The 24,022-nt window shown below is 42.2% G+C and overlaps 1 protein-coding gene across 1 annotated transcript in view; it reads left to right on the top strand.

Annotated features, from left to right (window-relative positions):
* Positions 1-19,365, top strand: part of lactbl1b (lactamase, beta-like 1b) — a 28,134-nt gene extending 8,769 nt beyond the window's left edge. The window contains exons 3-7 of the mRNA XM_043675441.2: positions 914-1,023; positions 3,979-4,136; positions 6,597-6,844; positions 10,164-10,269; positions 15,765-19,365. Of these exons, the coding sequence (XP_043531376.1) occupies positions 914-1,023; positions 3,979-4,136; positions 6,597-6,844; positions 10,164-10,269; positions 15,765-16,737 (1,595 nt within the window). The 3' untranslated portion in view covers positions 16,738-19,365. The remainder of the gene's footprint in view (positions 1-913; positions 1,024-3,978; positions 4,137-6,596; positions 6,845-10,163; positions 10,270-15,764) is intronic.
* The last annotated feature ends 4,657 nt before the right edge of the window (positions 19,366-24,022 follow it).

Below are 24,022 nucleotides of genomic sequence, written 5' to 3'. Positions count from 1 at the left end.
CATTTGGCATTTAGGAAGGCAAATGCAATGTTAGCATTCACTTCAAGAGGGCTAGGATGCATGAGCAGAGATGTACTGCTGAGACTCTACAAGGTTCTGCTTAGACCATATTTGGAATATTGTATGCAGTTTTGGGTCCCATATCTCAGGAGGGTGTCCAGAGGAGGTTTACAAGAATGGTCCCAGGACTGAAGGGCTTGTCATATGGGGAGAGATTGAGGACTCTGGGTCCATACTCGATGGAGTTTAGAAAATGAGGGTGGATCTGATTGAAATTTACAGAATACTGAGAGGCCTGGATTGAATGGACATGGAGAAGATGTTTCCACCAGTAGGAGAGACTAGGACCTAAAGGCACAGCTCAGAGTGAAAGGACAGCCCTCTAGAACTGAGATAAAGTGGAATTTCTTCAGCCAGAGGTTGGTTAATCTATGGAACTCATTGCTGCAGAGGGACCACAACTATGGAGATAGATATATTTTTGATTGGTAAGGGGATCAAGAGCTGTGGGGAAGATGTAGGAAATTGGGTTGAGAAACCTATCAGCCATGATCAAATGGGCCTATTTCTGCACCTACATTTTTGACCTTAGAGTGTCAGTTTGGATTTGTGTTCTTGAATCACTGGAATGGGTCTGTGACTCTCCAACTTTCCAGCTCAAGTAAGAGTGCTGTTAATGGGGCATCTGCTCACCAGCACAATGCCAACTGGGTATTATTTTGGGTACCAATTTCCAACCTGCAGTTATCTCAGATGGAAGGCATAGGTAATCATTTGACATTTTCCCTGACCCCAGTTCCATCTTCTTCTCTTCCATTGTGGTATTATATTCAGCTCAGCTAACAATGTTTTCTAGGAATTTGAGCCTTCCAAATGAATCTTCCTCACTGTGCCACTTTCTCGTTTGTTTCAGATGAATTTACTTTGTCTAAAGAGCCAAAACCTTTGCAAATGTGTCCCAGGCATCCCAAACCTGTGCCATTGGTGCATCCCATGCCAATTCTAAAAGAAGCTCTCAAAAAGGTTAGTGACTAAAATACTCAAGAGTCTCTTATTATACACTTTTGGAAACCCTAGAATTTGGAATAAGGTTCTGATCAAATTAGAATTTTACCCACCTTAGGGAGGGAGCATACGTATTGGCAGAATAACATGAAATTGAAGGGACTGGCAAAAAAAGCCAAAGTAAAAAAAGTGAAAAAAGTATAATGTGACACAATAACATTTATCAGTGAAAAATTGGAAGTACATATTTAATTAGATGGGGATTTCTTAAATGTTACAAGAGATCAATTACTTTTATTTTCAAAATTGCAAAAAACTGACATTTGAAACTACCGTTTTGGGAATAATCATTTTGTCAATTACTTTGATGTAGACACTGATTAGAATTATTGTAGTATAATGGGCACTAATGATGTGAATCAGCACATTCTTTATTCTGCAAGTGACACTGTTAGGCAAGCAAGTTGTTTTCTTTTAAAAGCTTCTATTTGTTTGAAGGATGTGGGCAGCACCAACATTTCTGGCATATCTGTAGTTCCTTCAGGGCACCAAGATTTGATGTAAAGCTGAAGGAAGTTAAATAGTTGGGCTTTTACAAAACTTTAGCAGCTTTCATTGTCATGTTTTTTTCTGGTGCTAACCCACAAATTACTGAAGTGTACTGAATGCAGTTTCATGGTGGACCTGATGTTTTGTATTGTAGGGATTTAGAGAAACTAGCTGCAGAGACAATGGTTGCACTGGTAGTAATCTTTCAAGAATCCTTAGATTCTGGAAAAGTGCCAGAGGATTGGAAACCTGCCAATGTAATGCTCTTATTCAAAAAGGTAGAGAGACAAGAAATAGGTAACTATAGGCCAGTTAGCTTCACATTCATCATTGGGAAAATATAAAGGATGTTCCACCAGAGCATTTATGAAACACATGATATAACAATGCAGAATCAGTATGGCTTAATGAAAGGGAATCATGCCTGATCATTTTTATTGCAGTTCTTTGAACAGATAACAAACAGCGTAGTTAAATGGGAACCATCCGATGTTGTATATTTGGATTTCAAGAAGCCCTTTGAAGAGGTATCACAGATAAAGTTACTTAACAGGATAAGAACCCATGTATTAGAGACATTAGCATGGACAAAGCATTGGCTAACTGATTGAAGACAAAGAGTTGCTACAAGGGAATATTTTGACAATGGTAACCTGTAAGTAATAAAGTGCCAATGGGATCAGTACTGGGGCCACAATTATTGACAATATATATTAATGAACTGGATTAGTGAAGTGAATGTACTATTGCCAGGTTTGTAAATGACACAAAAATAGGCAGAAAGGTAATTGGAGAGGATGACAGAAGGAGTCTACAGAGGGGTAACAGGTTAAATGACTGTGCAAAAACTTGGCAGTTGGAAAATGTTGTAGGAAATGTGATAGTAAACACTTGGCAGGAAGAAAAGAATAGCTGAATATTACTTAAATGGGGAAAGTTATAGTGCAGAGTAATTTGCTGTTCTAGTGCATGGATGACAAAATGTTTGCATTAGGTTCAGCTGTGTATTATATAGGTGGTTAGATCTGGCCATTACCTACCTCCAGAGTAAATTTCATGACTGTCCTTTGAGATGGCTGACCTGTGTTTCCAAAGAGAGTGATTCTAGAGACATTGTGTCATATAGCAGGACCATTTTGCCCGTCACAAAACAGGAGGACATGTTCTGCACCACTCATCACCTGCCTATTGACTTAATAACACTTATATGTATAGTTTACTTTCCCTTCATTTTTGACTGGTGGTTGTTCTCCTTAAGCCTTTGCTATATAGTAAACACTTGGCAGGAAGAAAAGAATAGCTGAATATTACTTAAATGGGGAAATTCTGAGCAAAGGCTCAGAAAGATCTCCAATCTAATATAAAGCTCTATAAAAGAGAGAAAGTGAGGGCTGCAGATGCTGGAGATCAGAGCTGAAAATGTGTTGCTGGAAAAGCGCAGCAGGTCAGGCAGCATCCAAGGAACAGGAGAATCGACATTTCAGGGCATAAGCCCTTCTTCAGGAAGGGCTGAAGAAGGGCTTATGCCCGAAACGTCGATTCTCCTGTTCCTTGGATGCTGCCTGACCTACTGCGCTTTTCCAGCAACACATTTTCAGCTCTAAAGCTCTATAAAGCCTGAAATGACATTTGGCTGCCGCTTTAACCTCTACATAGGCAAATTCCAGATTGACACCCTGTAAGGGAGGTTAGTTGTTGGTGCAAAGAATCTAGACCAATTCTTCACATGACTCAAACTCTCAAATTGCAAGAAGTCTGCAAAATATACTTTTCCTTGGCTCTTATGTTTATGGGAGCACAAAGTAGAGCTGTTTGTGAATGATATGAAACTGTAATATTGCTGCTATAATAGCCAAAGACATGAAGTTATGTGAATAGATTACAAGCAAGACATAAGATTTATTATGTAACCAGGGTAGGATGTGGCAAGTGAATGTTAATTTGGATAATGCAAATAAAAGCAAATGTAAACATAATATGAAAGGATCTTGATTTCAGTTAGTTTAATGGAACTTTGCGGTTGAGTTAACATCCAAATGTCTTTACTGGCAAAGACTGATAAATGCAAAGGGCTGGGGAAAATTCATAAATCATCTCTTAAAACTATCTAGTCAATGGAAATCACGAAACGATCTGCTTAGAAAGCAATCAGAGAAAGGTGACCGGGAGGGCAGAAGACAGAGGGAAGATGTCTTTGAAATAGTAAAAGATAAATTTAGCAGACATCTTGCTTATAATATGTTTTGATTTCAATGGAAATGAAACCAGATAAGGTGTGAAATCAAGCTGCCGATTCAATCAAACAGGCACAAAGCCTCTATCTATCCCATTCACTCTCATTATATGTTCTTACGAAAACTATATTTGTCTTTGTCTTTGAAGATTAGAAGTGGAACTTAGACAGATAATGACTGTCCATTATAGGTTGACTTTCTGTTACGTCATCAAATACATGCAAGGAGCCTGCCATCTATTTCAGCCATTGTAATATATAATGATACTGTGCTGTGGACTGGAAATTTTGGGAAAAGAAATGCAAGTGATGAGCTTTCACCTCCACCAAATGAATACACTGCTTACAGGTAACTTTATAAATCCTATCTGACATGTGAAATCAATCTTAGTTCCCACAGGAACTGCTTCAATCAATAATTCTATGTTTGTCTAAATCACTGTTACTATAACTGACATTTATTTGCAAGAGATTTTATTTCACAGATCGGTTTAGATGTAGGAGGCCCTTCAGCCCATTGCTCTCTATATATTAACACAGCCATCTTCCTGTTTCAGTGAAAGTTGTGTCTTACATGAACTTTTCACTATGTTTAATCCTTCCTGACAATCCCTCACAGATTAATTCCTGTGTAAATGAAATACTTCTTGACATCAATGAAAAACCTAACATTTAGAATTCTGAAACTCTTACCCCACGGCCTTGGTGTATCGTATTGCCTAGATTTATTTTCTCTGTTTTGTTAAGTATGTAACTTGTGGTATTTTGGCCAGAACTCAAGTGTGACTCCTAATGTCCTCTTTATGCCATCTCTACTTGAAATTGGTCAACTATTATCCCATCAAGTCACTATATTCCACTGAAAGTGATAACAAGCTGGAGCCTGTTGTCTCTGAGTGTGGTCGAAGTGGAGGTGATCAATGATTTCAGAAGGAAATTGGATGAGCACTTGAGGGAAATACATTTTCCAGACAGTGAAGACAGGGAATGGGATTGACTAGATTGTTCTACCGAGAGCGAAAATAGATTCAATGGGCTGATTGACCTAATGACCACGTTCCGCAATATGACATGGTAGAACTTTTTTTCTTTCTTTTCATTTTCCTCTTTTCTTTTCCTGTCATCTATTGACAGGACTTGTTTTCCCTACCTGGTATATCTTCAGACTGTTATGTACCATGACTCACACTGCAATATGCAATTCTATTCTCTGAGGCTCTCAAATTGCCAATCACAACACTTACTCCACAGAGGGCAGTGTCATTCTATCTCCTGCTTCTGATAAATGAAGGAGAACAGTCTGAAAATGTTGGCATCAATCACAATCATAATTCCAACAAGTTACAGTACGGTGCTAATTCAATATTACATCTGCAAACAAAACCCCCAACTAAAATTCACTGGTGAATTTTGCATTCATTCGGAAGAAATAAAGACTTGCATCTGTAAAAGACTCATATTTCTCAAAGTTATCTTAAAACATTTTACAAGCAGTCAATAGTTTTAAAATGTTGTGACTGTTACTAAAGGAAACAACTTGTATTTATTTTCCATCACACTTTTCTGAGACATCCCCACAAAGTCAATGAAGTATGTTAGTGGTGCCCAGGATAACAAGGGAACTCCATGGTCATCTTTGAATCAGTATTTCTTTTTATGTCCATCTGACAGGGAAGGTGGGAAATTAAGCCCCATTTGAGCACATAATGCACACTGAGATTTCGGTGCTGCTGAGTTAATCTTTAGATCAGATATGAAGCCAAGGCTTTATCTGCCTTCTCAGGTGAGTGGACATGTATATGTTCGAAGGAGAGCAGGGGAATTCTCCTGGCCAACATTATTCCACAATCAACTACAAAGGATTGTCTTATCATTGCTGTTTGTCAGAATTTGCTGTGTGCCTCTTGATTGCTGCACTTCCCAGAACTTTAAAAAGTATTTAATCCACTATCAGATGCTTTGGGACATCATGAGTAATGGAAATGACTGTTTAAATGCAAGTTATTTTCTTTCTTTCATTTAAATGTGTTTGGCATATTATCTGATGGAACAAGTCCATAGTAGGAGTGGACTAACACACGGAGACAAGTTTTTACATTGTTTTTTGTGAAACATTTGCAAAAGGTGGTGTGTTATCACTCTGTCTCCAACTGTAAGTGAATTTCACTTCAGTGGAGCTATTTTAAAATGAAACCAACTGCAACTTGTAAAGGAATCTCTGAATTAGCAAGAATTTGATGAAATGACTAGAATGAAAATATGTAATGGAGCTTATAGTTCCTGTCAGGTATTTTTAAGGATCAAACTCTGCAAGTGATTTGGAAGGTTTACTCATTCAGCAACTGAACAGTCTGAAGCTGTTATTATGAATGAGCCCTATGTCATAACATAAGTGCTCAGGCCCCAGCAATTGGGTAGGGGACAGTCCAAATTAGAAGCAAATCTCTTATCTACTTTCAAAAGAGAAAAGAAAATTTGTACTTCTTATGCACACTATTGTAAAATGTGTACTAATGATGGGATTTGTTCACAATACCAATTACTGCATAAAACAAAAACAGAAATTGATGGAAGAGCTCAGCATCTCTGGAGAGAAATCAGAGCTAAAGTTTCGGATTGAGTGACCTTTCCCCAGAACACCATTCTCTCGACTGAAACATTAACTCTGATTTTTCTCTACAGATGCTGAGCTCTTCAAGCAATTTCTATTTTTGTTTCTGATTTACAGCATCCGCAGTTTATTCCGTTTCTACTTAATGTGTGCTCGCAAAATGATTAGAAATCTCAAAACAAATTCTTCTTGTTTCAGGATCGCAAGCATTTCCAAGATCTTCCCAGCTATCATGCTGTATAAACTCTGGCAGGAAGGAAAAATTGCGTCTCTGGATGATCCACTCACAAAATATGTCCAAAATTTCACAGTCAAAAACCCTCTGGGAAATTCAAAAGACTTGGAAAGTAAATATGAAGCAGATGGCCTGCTATTTCTTGAGCGACGGGAAGCTGCAGCAAAAGTATCATCTGTGACATTGAAACGAATGGCCAGCCAGCTGTCAGGTGAGGGAGGTGTTCTGCAGAATTAGCTGAACAAAATAATAATTGTGCTGATGTAATAAATATTGTCTTGTTAAATTTGAAAAGTAGCTATTTTACATCAAAAAATAAAATTAGTATAGAATATGCCAAAGAACAAGCACACCTCAGCCAGTTATAAACTTATACACATATTTGCACTTGTAAAGGATTTTACAAACCGGGACATTTATGTGAAATTCCCCATGACTAGATTAGATTCCCTACAGTGTGGAAACAGGCCTTTCAGCCCAATAAGTCCACACCGACCTTCTGAAGAGTAACCCACCCAGTCTCATTTCCCTCTGACTAACACTATGGGCAATTTAGCATGGCCAATTCACCTGACCCGCACATCTTTTGGACTGTGGGAGGAAACCCACACAGACACGGGGAGAATATGTAAACTCCACACAGACAGTTGCCCGAGGCTGGAATCGAACCTGGGACCCTGATGCTATGAGGCAGCAGTGCTAACCACTGAGCCACATTGCCGCCCTTTAAGATTAGATTCCCTACAGTGTGGAAACAGGCCCTTCGGCCCAACCAGTTCACACCGAGCTTCCGAAGAGTAATCCACCCAGGCCCATTTCCATCTGACCAATGCACCGAACACTATGGGAAATTTAGCTTGGCCAATTCACCTGACCTGCACATCTTTGTAACTGTGGGAGGAAACCGGAGCACCCAGAGCAAAACCAACACAGACAGTCACCTGAGGCTGGAATCAAACCTGGGACCCTGGTGCTGTGTGGCAGTAGTGCTAACCACTGAGCCACCATGCTGCTGCTCAGGGACTCTTATCCTGTGAAATTTGCCATTCTCACTCAGTGAATGAAGTGTCTTAAAGAATTTAGATAGTATTGAGCAACATAAAGAATCATTCTTGGATAAGCTCACAAAACTGACATATTAAAACAGGAACAAATTGCTGGAAAACTCAGCAAGTCTGGCACCATCTGTGGAGAGAAATTAGAGTTAGCGTCACAGGTCTAGTGACCCTTCCTCAGTTCTGATGCTGCTAGGACCTGCTGAGCTTTTTCTAGCAAGTTCTGTTTTTGTTTCTGATTTACAGTGTCTGTAGTTCTTTTGGTTTAAATTAAAAACAGACTTCAGTACAGGTGTATGGCAATCCTTAACACAGATGTAGTCCATGCAAGACAGTGAATAAGTCAAGTAAGTTTGGCCTTGTAATATTTAATGATGTAAGGAAATATGCTTGACATTTAACTACTGTTGTGATCCCAGCTGCCAGCACGACTGGACAAGTTAGCTCCCAGAATGAAATCCAGCTGATGGTTTTTTTTAAACTTCACTTAATGTAGTGGTCAATCACTGAACATAAGCACATCAGATTGTGGAAGTTTTTTTAAAAACAGAAGTTTATTTTATGGTGAGAGGGGCAAGATTTAAAAGGGACCTGTGAGGCAACTTTTTCACGCAGACGGTGGTGTGTATATGGAACAAGCTGCCAGAGGAAGTGGTAGAGGCGAGTGCAATTACAATATTCAAAGGACATTTGGACAGGTAGATGGATAGGAAAGGTTTAGAGGGATTTGGGCCAAATGCAGGCAAATGAAACTAATGTAGGAAACCTGGTCAGCATGGACAAGTTGGGCCAAAGGGTCTGTTTCCGTGCTGTTTAACTCTACAACACTCTCAGAAATAGAAAACCTAAGCTAACTAAATATAAAGTACAGTTAGAAAGCTTTTAAAATACACACCGAAACCAAGTTTCAACCTATTTTCCAACACTATCCAAAACCATGCTAAAGAAATTGCCCCTCTATTTCAAGTCTTTAAATTCTACTTAACTGATTATGTTCGGTAACAAAACAGAACTTTCTCGAAAAGCTCAGTAGGTCTAGCAACATCTGTGAAGAGAAATCAGAGTCCAATGACCCTTCCTCAGTTCTGATTTCTCTTCACAGATACTGTCAGACCTGCTGAGCTTTTCGAGCACTTTCTGTTTTTGTTTCTGATTTATACATCATCCACAGTCCTTTCGATTTTGATGCTGTTCAGTTTTTGACCTGTGAACTATGAAGTCTCATACCTGGATGCTGACAAGACTGAGAAATTAAAATTTCTCAACTTTTAATGGCACGCAGATTTCGAACCAAACCTTCCTAATCTGAAAGATGCACATACTAAATGTTTCGACTGAGATAGTTTATTCCCTTAACTGCTCTGGAAGCCTTCCTTCTAGGAGAGAAACTTTATTTGCTTCTGACCAGATTTGGGTCTCTTTAGGACTGTCCAAAAGCACTTAATCTCTGGTTTATCTGAATCAAAAATCAGTCCTTGATTATTTTGAACTGAATACAAGCTAACCGCTTTCAATCTTTGTTCAACTTTTGTAAACCATGACAGTATATTTAAAAATTCATTAACACTCCAGGAGTTTACAGTCACCTCTCTGACAAATGCTGGGATAGGTTACATATCAGAAGGACTGTCTGACCTAGTCTTTGACACAAATCCTTTCATAAAACTAACCAGCACCCCACTTTGAAATACAAACCGTAAGAGTGATATTTATGTACATGTAAATCACACACCTTTCATCACAGTACCCTCTGAAATGGCTACTTATATGTACCATATTTTTACAAAAATAAATGTCTGTAGAATTGCCTATATCACACCAAGTGCAGCAAATGGCTTCTCCTACCTTCTCAAGGACATTTAGGGATGGGCAACAAATGCTAACTTTGCCAGCAATGATCAGATCCCAGGAACACCCGCACATTCCCTGTGATGTTCAGGCACTCTCATCCTGTAATGTGTGCTACCCTATGGGCTCAAATTTGCTATGTGCCCACTCATTGGACTAAGTATCTTAAAGGATTTAGGTAGTTTTACAAAACAAAAAATTATAAGGACGTGCACCATCCTGACTTGGAAATATATCATTGTTCCTTCAGTGCGTTTGGGACAAAGTCCTGCAATATTCCCCCTAACAGCATTGTGGGTCTATCTCCAACAAATGGGCTGCAGCGGTTCACGAAGGCAGCTCACCACCACCTTCTCAAGGGCAACCAGGGACAGGCAATAACTGCTGGCTCGGCCAGTATCACCCACACCCCCTGAACAAAGCAGCATAAAAAATCAAAAAAAAAGCTCAAGCTTGTTTTGTTATTGTAATTAGTTTCTGATCTTGTCACCTTTTCAAATCCTTTGAAGTCTTGATCATGCTTTAGTGGACCTAAAGGTTTTGATGGTATTCTGTTTGAGATCACTCCAAAGAGGTTGTTAGCTTTGGTTACAGAAATCTTTAAATCCTGTATGGAATAATTTACAGGGTTACCTAGACGACTCAGATCAACAAGCCTGCTCTGGGATGGAAACACTGAGATGGCACTGAATCTTCTACGGGACGATTTACTCATTGCGGATCCTGGTACAAGGTTTGAATTCAGCTTTTGTAGTGTCTTTTAACTAAAACATTTTATGAAATTGAAAATCTTGTAAAGAAGTGTAGAGGAAGTGACGGCCTGGTGGTATTATCATCAGGTGGTATTTTTAATCGACAGACCCCAGGGGACCTGGGTTTGAATCCTGCCATGGAAGATGGTGGAATGTGAATTCAATTTTAAAAATTCTGACTCGAATGATGATCACAAATCCATTGTTGGGAAAAACTGATATAGTTCACTAATGTACTGTAGGGAAGGAATTTGCCTGGTCTGGCCTGCATGTGACTCCAGACCTACAGCAATATGGTTGATTCTTAACTGCCCTCTGGGCAATTAGGGATGGGCAATAAATGCTGGCACAGCCAAAGATGCCCTCATTCTGTGAATGATTTTTTAAAAAATTGATGAACAATTAAAACTTACGGCTGTTTCTTGATTTCATTTTAAGAAACAAATCTCATGAACCATCCTTATATTGTTAAATATTCCAATTTTTCTTTAACCTGTGCAAATAGTTGATTAAGTCTTTCATGAAAGTAGCACAATCTGTCAACCTGCCTTAAACTGTAGGATATATCTCACATCTCAATGGAATAGCAAGGGCCGTTTTAATCTGGTTTCCATCAAAAGCAACTGAAGGAAAACTGCCTGAAAGTATATTTGATTGGTACTTTACTGTCACTATAACTAATCTGCAAGTCTCCAGTGTGATTATGCTGACAGGCAAATATCCAGTGAGTGTGAGGTAGAACGTGTGTTGTGGTTTTATAGTGGGAGTTGTATCTCAGAAAGGAGTTATGGTGCACTAATGGATTAATGTTGCAACTAACTAACATCTGAGACAAATTGAGTGAAAGCAGATGTACAATTGTCTGTAGAAACTTTCTATATTTGACTGGGAGTTACTGTGCACTGTTCAACATAATGTGCAAAGACTCAGCTTACTGTAATAGAGCAGCACCTGAGTAATGATGTGAGGTCAGCCTCATAGCTCAAGATCTTAACATTAACAGAAGGAAGTCAGGAACTGGTAGCAGAATTTAATGCGTTTGTTTACTTAGCAGGTCCAATTTTACAATGTAATTGTGGGGGTGTGAGTGCTAGACTTCACTACCAGAATGTGCAGGTTTCCTAACTAGTGTTAGTTCACTGCTGAATCAGTAAGAAAGTCTTAATCCAACTTCTTAAAGGTAGGAACAAAAATAGGAATTGCTGGAAAAGCTCAGCAGATCTGGCAGCATTATTAAATCAGAATTAACGTTTTGGATCCAGTGACCTTGCCTCAGAATTTTGAGGAAAGGTCACTTGACCCGAAACGTTAACACTGATTTCTCTCCACAGATGCTGCCAGACTTGCTGAGCGTTTCCAGCAATTTCTAATTTTGTTTCTGATTTATAGCATCTGCAGTTCTTTCGGATTTCTTAAAGGTAGGTTTTGGGATTGGATTTAATTTAGCTATCTTAGTTTTTGGGCTGTGAACACTGGTATTCCTGCACATAGCTCTGTCCTTCTCTTCCAGCTGGGCTACATTCACATTAATGCTGGAGATATGGCATTGAGGGTGAGTTGGAGGTTTGGATTAGGAATTGGCTGGATGGAAGAAGACAGAGGGTAGTAGTTGATGGCAAAGTTTCTACATGGAGTGCCGTCACTAGCGGTGTTCCGCAAGGATCTGTTTTGGGACCATTGCTGTTTGTCATTTTTATAAATGACCTGGAAGAGGGGTTAGAAGGTTGGGTGAGCAAGTTTGCGGATGACACGAAAGTCGGAGGAGTTGTTGACAGTGAGGAAGCATGTGGCAGGTTACAGCAGGATATAGAGAAGCTGCAGAGCTGGGCAGAAAGGTGGCAGATGGAATTCAATGTAGCTAAGTGCGAGGTGATTCACTTTGGGAAGAATAACAAAAAGATGGGGTACTGGGCTAATGGTCGGATACTTGGTAGTGTGGATGAGCAGAGGGATCTTGGTGTCCATGTACACAGATCTCTGAAAGTTGCCACCCAGGTAAATAGTGCGGTGAGGAAGGCATATGGCGTACTGGCTTTTATTGGTAGAGGAATTGAGTTCCGGAGTCCTGAGGTCATGATGCAGTTGTATAAGACTCTGGTACGGCCGCATCTGGAATATTGTGTGCAGTTTTGGTCGCCATACTATAGGAAGGATGTGGAGGCATTGGAACGGGTGCAGAGGAGGTTTACCAGGATGTTGCCTGGTATGAAAGGAAAATCGTATGAGGAAAGACTGAGGCACTTGGGGCTGTTTTCACTAGAGAAAAGAAGGTTTAGGGGTGACTTGATTGAGGTGTACAAGATGATTAGGGGGTTAGATAGGGTCGACAGTATGAACCTTTTCCCGCGTATTGAGTCGGGTATTACAAGGGGGCATAGCTTTAAATTAAGGGGGGGTAGATATAGGACTGATGTTAGGGGTAGGTTCTTCACTCAGCGAGTCGTTAGTTCATGGAATGCCCTGCCAGTAACAGTGGTGGACTCTCCCTCTTTATGGGCATTTAAGAGGGCATTGGATAGGTATATGGAGGATAGTGGGTTAGTGTAGTTTAGGTGGGCTTGGATCGGCGCAACATCGAGGGCCCAAGGGCCTGTACTGCGCTGTATTCTTCTATGTTCTATGTTCTATGTTCTTACAGCATTACAATCCCCTCCCCCACTCACCTATTGTACTCAATGCTACTTTCTCCCCACCCCCACCCTCCTCTAGCTTATCTCTCCATGCATAAGGCTCTCTGCCTTTATTCCAGATGAAGGGCTTTTGCCTGAAACGTCGATTTTACTGCTCCTCGGATGCTGCCTGAACTGCTGTGCTCTTCCAGCACCACTAATCCAGAATCTGGTTTCCAGCATCTGCAGTCATTGTTTTTACCAAACTGTAGCCAGAGGCAGTTAAGAGCACGGAAGTGGTTGTATTAATTCATACTGTTCCGTAACCTGAACAAGGACAATCATTTCATCAGCGGTCCTTACCTGCAGTTATAAAGACTCTGTAGCCTTACAGTTGCAGTGAGATCCTATAAACCCTAGGTAACTGTACTTGGAATCACTCTCATACCTTCCAAATAATTTTGCAAGACCTAATGTCCAGTTGTCATTGTATTTATGTTGAAAGGACATTCCACCATTACCTTTATTGCTAATGCATCGCCTGTTCACAATCTCCACTTAAAATGTTTCTTTATCTCTGGGTAAATTTCTCAGGGTCAATGATTGCCAGTGAGACTGTGAATGATAAACTGGATGATAGTGTAGCGATGTATCCAGAAATTGAGTGAAGTTCCAGTGCTTTTCATTCACATTCACCTCTTTTTGTTTCACTGATTTTTGCTGCCTTGCTTCTTGAATGCAAGTTCAAGAGAATGGATTAGAATGTCTGCCGGACAAAGTAGAAAAATGTTGTTCACAGCAAAATGGATAACTAAGAAGTCTGTCTCTGCTCCCAATATCGAGCAGCTAAAAGAGGAAGCAAGTACAGGACCCAGGGCCTGTCACTCCTCCAGCAGCCACAGTGTGGACTGAGGAGCAAAGGGCTTTCTTCCTCGTGTGGTATCTAGAACCCCCACCTTCTTAACTCTGACCCAAGCCCAACTTTACTGCAGAAATATTGACAATTAGCTCCTGAAATAAGAACGTAGACAGTGTGGAATGCATGTGAGTGAGCCAAAATCCTATTCAGTGCATGTAATCAACATTGAAATTGAAGGGGACGATAGGAAGTGAAAGGAACAATATAGACAGAGAGGGAGCTTTCATAGAGATGGCTGAGTGAAGGTGCTACTCAAATTACCCATAATAGATGGCTGGTGTGTTAGTCATCCCTTTAAGGTAGTGAATGAACAATTGGGTGTTAAAGGAGAATGTGTTCAATGTCAAGCAGGTTGGCTTTGTGGAGTACTTCATTGTTTGTATGTAGTCCTGTCATCTGACATTCATAAAAGAGACAGTGTTGACAGAGCTGCCCCAGCAGTATCATTTGTTTTCTGTACAGAACCTGTGATTCTGAACATAGAACAGCGTGAGGATGACAATTGCTCTGTGTACTTGAATTTTGGGAGAGATGCACAGTGAATGATCACTAGACGCATTCTGTGAGGCAGCAAAGGTGCTGGTGGCCTTGGAAATTCAATGGCCTTCATTGACAATGGCATTGTTTATGATAATGTTACCTAGATAACTCTCAACTATTTTGCTGCATTGAGGTTGCTACTGTTAACGCTAATTACCTCAGGGTCATGGTGGATACAGAATTCTATCATCTTTAGGATAATAACAATAACAAACCTGAAGTATTTTCTGTGTCAGGGAAGCAATTTGCACTGCGCCACACTGTCTCTTCCATGCTTGCCAGAAGCGTTCACCATCAGTGTCTTGAGCATAAGGAGTGACATAGAGTCATAGAATCCCCACAGTGTGGAAGCAGGTCATTTTGGCCCATCACGTCCACACCGACCCTCCTCTGCTACTCTCTGTTTTGACCCTAGTCATGCTGCTTCTACAGCCATTGATCTGTTGGTACTTTCTGTCCCCACTCCCCTCTCTTTGGGGCCATTGTTGTGCCTTTGTTGTACCCAGTTTAAATTATTTGACTTTGGTATTTTCTTGTTTCTAGCTGTGAGTTAGTCAGTGGCTAAATGCCCCATTCTACTACATTTTTAGCAGAGGATTGGAGACCCATTGGAGACTCATTCATTTATTACTGATGAATGAATATTGTTGGAATGGTGGCTCACTGGTTAGCACTGTTGCCTCACAGCACCAGGTTCCCAGGTTCAATTCCAGCCTTGAGCGACTGTCTGTGTGGAGTTTGCATATTCTCCCCGTGTCTGCATGGGTTTCCTCTGGGTGCTCTGGTTTCCTCCTACAGTCCAAAGATTTGCAGGTTAGGTGAATTGGCCATGCTAAATTGCCCATAGTGTTACGTGCGTTAGTTAGAGGGAAATGGGTCTGGATGGGTTACTCTTCGGAGGGTCAGTGTGGACTGGTTGGACCGAAGGGCCTGTTTCCAAACAGTAGGGAATCTAATCTAAACTTAAGAAAATTAGGGAGATCTAGTGGTCAGATGATCCACCACAAATGTACATGAGCAACTCCCATTCTAAATGTGAATTTAGAATTTTAGGATGACTAAAATGGCACTTGAACCTCACATCAGGAAGTGTGGGCAGCCGTTGAAGGTAAATAGATGCTGCATAACACCATAAGACATGGGGCCAGAAGTAGGGATTCAGCCGATTGAGTCTGTACTACCATTCATTGAGATCAAAGTTGAGCTGATAATCCTCAATTCCATTTTTCTGACTTCCTCCCATAACCCTTGATTCCTTTCCAGATTATAAATCTACCTCAGCCTTGAGATAAAAATAACCAAACATATTGGTTTTATTTAATGTGTTTATTGATGGAAGGTATGTGCGAAAGCAATCGCAAGAAGTGTTATAACAAATGACTGACAATTACTGTTCTGTCTTTCTTAGATGTCATTACAGTAATTTGGCATTTTCCCTCCTGGCTCACATTCTAGCCAATAAGGTTGCTAGATCAGAGTATCAACGCTGGATTACTGAGAATATTTTAACTAAACTAGGGATGGAGCACACTGGATTTGAGTTTACACACTCAGTCCGTTCGAAGCTAGCCGTTGGTGTTTACAGCAATGGCCAGCCAGCACAGCTATATGACCTTGGTTGGTATAGACCCTCTGGCCAAATGTACTCCACAGCTGCGGACCTGGCTAAACTAGCAATGGTGCTTTTGGGAACTGTCCACAGAAATCTGCTTGAGCCTGATGCCATAAAAATGATGCTCACCCCAGTCTTCAGGTGTTCTGAAGATTACTTTGCCAGCAAAACAGGAACGCCGTGGGAAATCGATGAACTGTTTGGATACGACCTCATTAAAAAAGAGGGTGATTTGGATGGTTACTCAGCCACATTCTCCCTGATTCCAAAACTCAAATTAGGATTTGTTATTTTGATGTCAGGTTCCCGGCCTCAAGAGAAGGACTTGACTATGAGGGTTTATGAACATTTAATACCTGCAATGGAGTCTGCATTTCGACAAAGCAAAAGAGTTCTTTCTCCACCTCCCGACTCTAAGCCTTATGTCGGTTACTACACATTTGCAAACTTGACCTTTTATGAGATTAAGAAGGCGAAGGGTGGAGTATTAGTGATGCAGCAGTTTGGCCCTCATATTGAAAGCTTGATACCTGAGAGATATCGAACAATCAAACTCTGTTATTTAGAAGAAAGGGTATTTCAAATTGTATTTGAAAAGGAATACCCTTGTGTCTTGAAATTTAGCACAGCTTCAGTGTCACTTGAGGCACAAGATGGGCAACTGTTTAATTTCTTTCCATTCAACAGGAAAGGCCTATCTCCTGGTTTTGATGCTCCAGGTCTTAATACATATAATATCCTCCGCATCAGTCAGAAACCAAGATTTTAAGAATTGACAACAGACTGCAGCTAATTTAGGAACATTTGAAAAGCCACTTATTAGAGATTGAATAATATGAAAAGTTTTGGAACAAGGGAGAGGACTGTTTGGTCAATCCAACCTTCTCAAAGCAGAGACTGTTTATGATGACTCTGTCATGACGTACCACCATCTACTGATCCACTACATAACAGAACACACTGGCTGGGAATTTCCTGGGAATTGTTGCTGTTCCAGTACCAAATCTTCATTAGGATCATGGTAGGGGTGTGCAAACAACAGCTGAGGAAATTCCCAGTCAGCGTTTCTTTTGTTTCTGAGGTGATGTAACAAGGTCAGTCACATAGACTCCATAGAAAGAGTTCCCTGCTTAGGGCTGTTAATCTGGTTCAATTAAGGAGCTCTGGCTGACAGTGTCAGACATCCTATTCACTCTGAGAGCTGGCTATGAGGGAGCTGGAACTGTCAAGGACTCTCCACGAGTAAATAAAGGGTGACTTGGTGACAGGATACCTGCTTGTGTGGAGTTATTTCAGTGGTGACAAGAGAAAAGCACACGCTTAAAGAAATTTGCTCACAACGGTTGTCTTTGAGTTGGGGTAAGTCTTTCTTGCATCATGCTGTTATTTGGGAAGCTTGACTCATTCAATGCTGCTGTCACAGACTGGGCCCACTCTGTGAAAAGAATGTTTTTTTTTCGGGCAAATGACATTGGGTCAGATGAAAAGCAACGAGTAATTCTCCTGACAGCTTGTGAACCACAGCTTTTTCGGTTATTAGGAGCCTAACTGTCTCTGAGGAACCAGATGCTGAAACCTTTCAAGAGTTGACGGATTTAGTTACGGAATCTTACAACCCCAATCCTTCTCTAATTCTGAGATGTTATCAGTTTTACTCAGCAATTCAAGATCCAGGGGAACCTGTATCAGGATTTTTAACTTGGTTAAGACAACTGGCAGAGACATGTGACTTTGGTTTAACCCTTAACGAGATGCTGAGAGACCGTTTAGTATGTGGGATGAATGATGTAACCATGCAAAAGCACCTACCAGCTGAAGCCCAACTGGACCTCAAACAAGCACTACAACTGGCTTTATTATTGGAAAATGTGGCAAATGGAGCATATAAATTGCAGATTATTCTGATGGAAGGGAATACACTCACCAGTCCAACTGAGCTTGTGAAGCACTGCTTGAGTGAAGACAATTGCATGGTCTCACTCAGGACATATCCTGAGCAGTGGGATTCTAGGTCAGACCACAACAAAACCCCAAAATAAAGCCAAGCCTTGGCCAAACGGTTAAAATGTTCTTTAGGATGCTGGCTGGCAAGCCGTTGTAGTTGCTGCTGGTATGTGGACCCAAGACAGCAAAAGAGTCCCACTAGGCCTGAAGGAGTAAGAGAGCTCATAGGCTGGTATCCAGGAGAGTGCACACTCTGGAAAGCCCACCGATATCTGGCTTGGAACAGTTAAATTGCTTTGCAACATCTAAATCAGGTAGTCTAGGGACTACCAAAGGAGGCAAGGCCAACTTGCATACTGACTAGGAAGCAATTCCAGGATTCCATAGGCCTGCCCAGTGCCATTTCTCTTAAGGGCAGGAATAGAGGCAGAAATCAGAAGGCTGGAAAGCAAAGTTTGCAGAATGGGCAGCACTGGTTGTACCAATTGTGAAGCCCAAAGTGTCGGTTCATTTCTGTTTGCCTTTTTAAACAAACAGTAATCTGCTTTTCATGGCTGGGAAGGGGTTTTGTCCTTCATGAAGCTGGACATGAGACATGTATACTTCCAATTGTGGTTAGATAAGGATTTCCAGAAGTAATTACAATTAATATCCGTAAGGGTTTGTACCAATATACGAGACTGGCATTTGGGTAGCATCAACCTGTGTAATTTTTCAGCAGATGATGGAAATCATTTTACAAGGTCTGTCCCAGGACGCCATTTATCTAGACATCATGTTAATTACAGGGAAGACCAATACAGAGCAGTTAGAGAACTTGGACATAGTTCTCAGATGTTTCTCCCAGATGGGCATATGCCTTAAAAGGGACAAATGTGTGTTCCAGGCACCCCAAGTAACCCACTTTGGTTACAGAGCTGACAAGACTGGGTTACACCCCTTAAAAGATAGTGAATCCAGTCAAAGGTGCCACATCAATACTGGAACTTAGGTCTTTCCTTAGGCTAGTGAATTATCCTAGAAAGTTCTTTTTTAACCTGGCCTCCATCCTGACATCTTTGCATCAACTCTTAAAAAAACGAGTCAGTCTTGGAAATGGTCATATAGCCAAGCCCCATAGCTTTCAGGGAAGTTAAGAAACAGCTATCACTCTCTAAGGTGCCAGCACACTACGATCACAAGTGAGATCTGGTATTGACATGTAATGCCTCCCCATATGGCTCGGCGTAATATGAGCTCATAGGTGGCACAATGGAGAGGAACGCCCAATAGCATATGCATCCAGGGCTTTTGCTAATGCAGAGTGTAAATACGCCCAGGTGAAAGTGAGGACTGCAGATGCTGGAGATCAGCTGAAAAATGTGTTGCTGGAAAAGCGCAGCAGGTCAGGCAGCATCCAAGGAGCAGGAGAATTGACGTTTCAGGCATAAGCCCTTCTTCAGGAATGAGGAGGGTGTGCCAAGCAGGCTAAGATAAAAGGTAGGGAGGAGGGACTTGGGGGAGGGGCATTGGGAATGCGATAGGTGAAAAGAGGTTAAGGTGAGGGTGATAGGCCGGAGAGGGGGTGGGGGCAGAGAGGTTGGGAAGAAGATTGCAGGTCAAGAAGGCGGTGCTGAGTCTGAGGGTTGGGACTGAGATAAGGTGGGGGGAGGGAAATGAGGAAGCTGGAGAAATCTGCATTCATCCCTTGTGGTTGGAGGGTTCCTAGGTGGAAGATGAAGCGCTCTTCCTCCAGGTGCCCATGGCTTCAGGCCAAATTCAGCGGTGCAAGTTGGAACACTGTCTGGGAGGTCAAGTAGTAAATGTGGACACATTGAGCCACCCCCCCACTGGCAGGAACACCACTAGTGGTACCACTGCTGGAAGAGTCTGTAATGTTTTTAAATTTCCTGGACTTGCTTCCAGTCACAGCTGACAATATCAGACTTTGGATGCAGAAAGATCCAAAACTGAAACAGCTCATGGTGATGGGAGAATCTACCAGGCTCATCCAGGGGTTTCTAAAGTAAGATGCTGGCGAGATGTTATGTCTGGTGGCCAAGATTGGATGTAGACATAGCTCTGTTCTAGGAGCAGTGCCCATACTGACAAGGGCAAAAATTACCACCTACTGAATTCATGGGAATGGCCAGGTAAACCCTGGACTCAGTTACACGTTGATTGCGTAGGTCCGCTCATGACCTCTTTGTTCTTAATCATTGTGGACACCCACTCAAAATGGCTAGATGAATGTAGAGTTCATTCGTCAAACACTAGGATGGCGAGAGAAAAACTGTGGGCATCTTTTGCGATACATGGTCTCTCTTAAGTGTTACTCACAAATATTGGGCCATTGTTTGCTAGCAGAGAATTTCATAAAGTCAAATGGTATTCAACATATAAAGACGGCTCCAATGGTCTGGCAGGTAGCGCAGTCCAAACTTTGAAGGTAGATTTAAAGAAACAGCCTACAGCTTCACTAGATACCAAACTGTCTCAGTTCCTATTTGATTATGGGACCACTCCTCATGCAACTACAGGAATAGCTCCAGTAGTGTTGCTAATGAGGAGAAAACTCACACCAAGTTAAATCTGATCTTCCCGGACCTGGGAGGGGGAGGGTGAAATGGCACCTGGAACACTAATGCTGGACACAAGACTCAGATAAGTGAAAGAGACAGTTAACTTCAGGGGTTGATGTTTGGTGTAGGAACCACTGGAATGACCCTTTGAGGCAAGAGGCAAGGTCCACACAAGGTCAGATTCAGTGATGTATAACATTTGGGTAGGGGTGAGTGTCCTGAATGGCACGTGGACCGTACAATGGCTGCAAATGCATAAACAGTGCAGGAGCAAAACGTGCCCAGCTCCTCCTCGGTATTTTCAACGGTTCCGGAACCTGTGGGTTCTCCCTCTCCATCAATCGTTGAAGATACCTCAGAATCTGAGATGGACACGATGGATGTTGATGTCTTTGCCACCTGAAGAAAAGAATGCATTTCCAGGTGCAGGAGGTGTTACACACCGTCCATATCAGGGGCAGAGCTGGAGGAACCTGACCGGTGATAAAACACCCCAGTGGGAGCTAAAGAAAAAAAAACTGGCCCATGTCCTCAGATTCAGAGGGGATGGATGTAGTGATTGTAATAAGGTCAGTCAGAATATGACTTCTCTGGTTGGGGCTGTTAATCCAATTAGGGAGCCCTGGCTGACATAAGAACAGGAGTGTCAGACATCCTGTTCACTCTGGGAGCTGGATCAGTGTCAAGGACTCTTCATTTGTGTCAGGGGACTGACTCTGAGCTGGCTGCCCACCTCCAGTGTGTGCTGCTGCGGTTAGTTTCTGTGTCTTTTTGAGGGAAACCTGATTCCTGAACTGGCTGATCTACCCAGCCAGCCTTCCTTTTTTATTGAGGATTGATTTCTAAATGGCCTGATTTACACAGTCAACGTGTTTTGGTGTGATTCAGTTCTCATTAGGGAACTGCTGTTTCACTGGTTGGTTACAGTCCTGTGTATTACTCTTTTCTCTTTTACTTTGAGAAAAGGAAAATGTTGATTTTGTGGCAGAGCTTACCCCTTGCATTCTAGTTTTCTTTGCTCTGAATGTGTTTTCACCTTTTTAATGTTTGGACTGAGCCCTTGTGAGAAAGTCCATTTTTCCAGATGAGCTCTTCCTGTGTGGGTAGAGCTGGCCCTTTGTGGGTGACTAGGCTTTTGTAAAGACTGAACACCTGTGTGTGTGTGTGTGTGCTGGGTCTGAGCAATTGTTGCATCCTGGAGTGGACTCTGCCTTCAGGAGTGGACCAAACCCCTGTGAGTAAACTGCAGCTCCACAATGTACTCTGTTCCTGTGGATGGGCCTGGTTCTCTATGGATGGGCCAGGCCTTTATAGAGACTGAACACCTCTGTGTGTGTGCTGTGGGGTGTGCATTTGCTGCCTGTTGGAGTAGACTCTGCCTTGGTACTAGAAACTGTGTATTATGAGGATTTTGTGAATTCTATTAATGCATGTGGGTTTTGTAATTAATTGTGTTTGAGTGCGGGCCAGAGTGCAGTAGTCAGTACGTGGGGTGGCTGGGAGCTGGAGGGTTGGTGACCGGCCTGGGGGAAAATGCGCTGGGGGCGGGGGGGGAGGAGGTCTGTTAGTATGCAGGGTGGTTGGGGTCTAGGCAGATGACAGCGTGCCCATAGGAAAGCTTGTCAGGGGAGGGGCAGCCAGTACGCGGGGCTGGAAGGTCGATGACCAGCCTGGAGGAAAGCAGACCGAGAGGACCCTGTCCATACGCAGGGTGGGTGGTGGGGCCCAGCAACTAATAGCATCGTCGCAGAAAAGCTGCTAGAGGGCAGGCTGGTCAGTATGTGGGGAAGCTGAGCTAGGCGGCCGATGGCTGCCCCAAGGAAGGCTGACCAGGGGAGGACTGGTCAGTGCGCAGGGAGGCTGGGAGCCGGACAGTCGATGGCCGGTCCATAGGAGTGCTGGCCAGGAGAAAGGGCCTGTCAGTACACAGGGCAGCTGGGTGCAGCAAGGCCAACAGCCCGACTGGTCAGGGGTGGTTTGGTTAGTACGCGGGGTGACCGGGAGCCGGTGATCGACATCCGTCCCGGAGGGAAGTGGGCCTGGGGAGGATCAGTCAGTACGCAGGGCACCCGGAGACCGGAAGGCCAACTGTCCTGCAATAAGGTTCGCCAAGGACAGTCTGATCAGTATATGGTGTGGACGGGTGTCAGGTGTCTTTTGTATAGCTATATTGTGTCTGTGTTCTATGCACTGTTTCTAATTCGATTGCACTGTCTTGGCTGTGTTTGTTACTGTTATCTTTGTGATGAAGGAAAATGGGATTTGAGGTTTGTCCTCATCTCTCTGAAAACTGGTTGAACGATGGGGTTTGGCTTTGTTGCCCCTTCCCCTGTATATAATGGGTTTTTTTGTGAACTGATGCTTTCTGTTTATTGTTAACTATGTTTTGTACTATTTCATAAAATAAATAAAAAAAATAACAGGAGTGTCACATAACCTATTCACTCTGAGAGCTGGCTCTGAGAGAGCTGGATCAATGTCAAGGACTCTCCATGTATAAATAAAGGGTGACTTGGTGATGGGATACCAGCCTCGATGGAGTTATTTCAGTTTCCTCCTCAAAAGGTGTTACCACACAGGACACAAAATGCCATTTTCAATATTTTGAACATTTAAGACTCATTGTTTTGTTCTCAAATGTGTTTATGTCATATTTAATGTTTGTAGGATGGTACTGATTTAGATAAGTCAAAAAGCTTGATTCAAATTTTTGATGTAATTATAGCGTCATAGAGATGTACAGCATGGAAACAGACCCTTCGGTCCAACCCGACCATGCTGACCAGATATCCCAACCCAATCTAGTCCCACCTGCCAGCACCCGGCCCATATCCCTCCAAACCCTTTCTATTCATATAACCATCCAAATGCCTCTTAAATGTTGCAATTGTACCAGCCTCCACCACTTCCTCTGGCAGCTCATTCCATATCCGTATCACCCTCTGCATGAAAAAGTTGCCCCTTAGGTCTCTTTTATATCTTTCCCCTCTCACCCTAAACCTATGCCCACTAGTTCAGGACTCGCTGATCCCAGGGAAAAGACTTTGCCTATTTACCCTATCCATGCCCCTCATAATTTTGTAAACAGGTTGCACGGTCAAAAGGATCAATAACCTTTAAAGATAATGACCCAAAACTCATGTGACCTTATAATTTCACCAGTTGAAATTGTGCCTTGCATTGGCCTCGGCTAAATGCTACCTGCTGGCATCTAAACTAATAGCGGGCATCTGCACCCACACTGAGGTGGGAAACTGTGACACATAATCAAAGACCCTTCCCATCTGGATTATAATCTCTTTGATCCTCTTTCTTCTGGCAGAAGATATAAAAGTTTAAACACGAGCACCAACAAATTCAAGAACAGCTTCTGCCCGGCTGTTATTAGACTTCGGAATGAACCTTTCAAATTTAATATTGACCTCATTCTTTGCGGGCTTTCTCTGCAGCCGTAACATTACATTCCTCGCTCTGTTTTATTACCCATATGCACTTTGTGTGATGTTATCTGCCTGTACTGGACACAAAACGTTTTACTGTATGTAGGTA

Source organism: Chiloscyllium plagiosum, unplaced genomic scaffold (assembly GCF_037043375.1).
Source record: "Chiloscyllium plagiosum isolate Xiang-an unplaced genomic scaffold, Cpla_swu_hap1 HiC_scaffold_37, whole genome shotgun sequence".
NCBI lineage: Eukaryota > Metazoa > Chordata > Chondrichthyes > Orectolobiformes > Hemiscylliidae > Chiloscyllium > Chiloscyllium plagiosum.
The sequence above is the reverse complement of the archived record's forward strand: the minus strand, read 5'-3'. Positions and strand labels throughout refer to the sequence as shown.